The following is a 2,549-nucleotide window of genomic DNA, read 5'->3' as shown; positions in this document are numbered from 1 at the left end:
CACACACACACACACACACACACACACACACACACACACACACACACGAAGGCAGAGAGAAGCCCTAACTGGCCCGGGCTTCCGGGCTCTCCTGTGCCCCGCCCCCTCCCTGGCAGACGTTTCGGACAGTCAGCCAGTTCACTACCAGTCACACAATACACAGACAGACACACGGCCATCCGAGGCCTCTACCGTCCCCTCTCCCCACCAATGGCCGCCTCCGGCCCCGACCCCGGCCCCTCACTCACGGCCAGGCATGTTGGTCCCCGGACGCCCTCGCCTCCTGAGGGCTCAACGAGGACCGGTGATCCGAAGGCCGGCGGACACCATGATGACGGGCCGGCGCTGAAAGAAGCTCCCAAGAGGCCTGAGGGTAGCGGACTACCAGGGCCCAGGGGGCGGGGACCGGCGCCGCGCCAGGGGCCCTGCTGTAAGAGAAAACGGGCACCGCCGCCAACGCCGCCCCCCCCCCAACCTCCCCGGCTCCCGGGCTCGTGAGCGGGCGGTGTCACCGCACGCTTACGTCAGCGCGTCTCCGGCGTGGGCGGAGGCCCGCCCCCTTGCATCTCCCGGGGCCGGGGGCGGGGCCAAGAGAGGGCGGGACGTCGAACTGAAAAGGGCCTGCTTTCTGACCAGCTAGGCCAGAGTGGGCCCAATATGGTTGTTGGAAGGGGAGCATTCATACAGCAGTATTAGCATTATCGATCTAGAGCTGGAAGGGTCCCCAGCCCAACCGATCCCTCTCATTTGAAGTCAATCAGTAAACATTTATTAAATGCCTACTATATACTAAGTGTGTTACGGATGCAAAGAAATATAAAATACAACCCCTCACCTCAAAAAGCTCACAGTCTAATGGGGGAGACAGCATGGAAACAAATTAAGGATTACAAGGCACAGGACTCATAATAATCCTATGAAAAACATAGTGCAGGCATTACTGCATATTTTAAAGATGAAGAAACTAGGGCTTAGAGAAGTTAATTAACTTCCCTGAGGGCACACATCTATAAGTGCCCTTCAGAGTTTGAACCCAGATGTTCTGACTCCCAAGACGATGCTGCAGTATTTTCAGAACCAGATAATTTAGAGCTAAAAGGACCTCTTAGATAATTTTGCCTGTTCCCTTCTTTTACAGATGAAGAAACAGAATCATAAAGGCTAAGTGACTTGGTAGGTAATAAGTGGCAGAATTCAAACCCGAGTCTTGTAACTCCAAATCCAGGGTTCTTTCTACTACATTATGTCGGCCCTGAGCTCTGTATATAATAATAATTAGAGATATCTTCCTCATAGCAGGAAGGAAATTTTAGGTTTTTTTGTTTGTTTGTTTTTTCGGCAATTGGGGTTAAGTGACTTGCCCAGAGTCACACAGCTAGTAAATGTCAACTGTTCAGTCTGAGGCTGGATTTGAACTCAGGACCTCCTGACTTCAGGGCCAGTGGTCTATCCACTGCGCCACCTGGCTGCCACCGCCTTTAACTTTTGATTAAGTAAGATTTGATATCTGGATTTTGGGGGGGGGAATAGCAAGGTAAAGTTATATTTAATTTGGTGAATTTTCAGCATTGGTTCAAAAAAAACTGGATTAAGGAGGCTGAAAGAAAAAATATGATTAATGTTTGGGGTATAAGGAAGAAGATAAGCTGTTTATCTCTAATATTGTTTGTGTTTTCTTTTCCAAGAAGGATGTTCTGTAGACTGGAAAGAATAAAACAAAAATGACTAATAGGGACTTGAATCCCCAGATAATAGGTACAGTGGAAGAAAACAGGTAGCTACCCTTGATGAGTTCAAATCACAAGGGGCAAGACATTAGAAGAAATGACAGCTGTGATTGTTGAGCCGTTGTCAGCGACCTTTGAAAGACAGGCATGGAGAAGAAAAGAGGTGCTGTAGGATAGAGTGAGGGCCAATATTGTGTTGATTTTCAAAAGAAAGGAGAGGGGGAAGTCATTAATCTGTAGCCCACTGAGCTTTGATGTCTGGCAAAAATCTAGAGCATATTATTAAAGAGATGGTTACAGTGTGAAGGAAGAGTGGGAGTTAGATTCCCTTTGGGAATAATTTTTGTTTTGTTTTGTTTTGAATAATCTTAACTACTCCCTTTTGGAAAAATCGAGTTGAGGATGAGGATGATAACATTATTATCATATTAACACAAGTATTCTTCCAACGATTCTATATGGTTGTAAATCATGGAAAACCAGTGATTTCTGAAGAATCCAAATTTTAGGCAGCCTGAACAATAGTGGAAATATGCATAATGAGTATTAAGTAGGTTGCAGTATATTTCCAATAAGGAATTATATGCAAGGAGTATTGGTGCAAAAGATGTAAACAAGGACATGCATGACTGGTGAGACAAATGAAAAGCCCAGGAGACAGTTTCTGGGTAATTAATAATCAATTTATTAATTAGGCTAGTTGATAATCAATATAATGATGGTCAGTGGTCTCTCTCAGTTACCAAAGAGAAAAACCATGGAGATCCCTGAATGCTTCAATACCTTTGGAAAAGGTGGCCCTGAGAGGTGGAAGTCAACCCT

General features: G+C 46.1%; 1 protein-coding gene across 2 annotated transcripts in view; it reads right to left on the bottom strand.

Annotated features, from left to right (window-relative positions):
- Nucleotides 1-449, bottom strand: part of EFR3A (EFR3 homolog A) — a 163,023-nt gene extending 162,574 nt beyond the window's left edge. For both annotated transcript variants that reach the window (XM_027845506.1, XM_027845507.1), the window contains exon 1: nucleotides 249-449. Coding sequence is in view for 1 of the 2 variants with exons in the window: in XM_027845507.1 (XP_027701308.1) it covers nucleotides 249-258 (10 nt within the window). In the remaining variant the exon portion in view is untranslated. The remainder of the gene's footprint in view (nucleotides 1-248) is intronic.
- Nucleotides 450-2,549: the final 2,100 nt, after the last annotated feature.

This window comes from Vombatus ursinus, unplaced genomic scaffold (genome assembly GCF_900497805.2).
Source record: "Vombatus ursinus unplaced genomic scaffold, bare-nosed wombat genome assembly UNPS02014973.1, whole genome shotgun sequence".
Taxonomy (NCBI): domain Eukaryota; kingdom Metazoa; phylum Chordata; class Mammalia; order Diprotodontia; family Vombatidae; genus Vombatus; species Vombatus ursinus.
Note: the sequence above shows the minus strand (reverse complement) of the source record. Positions and strands in the feature narration are given on the sequence as shown.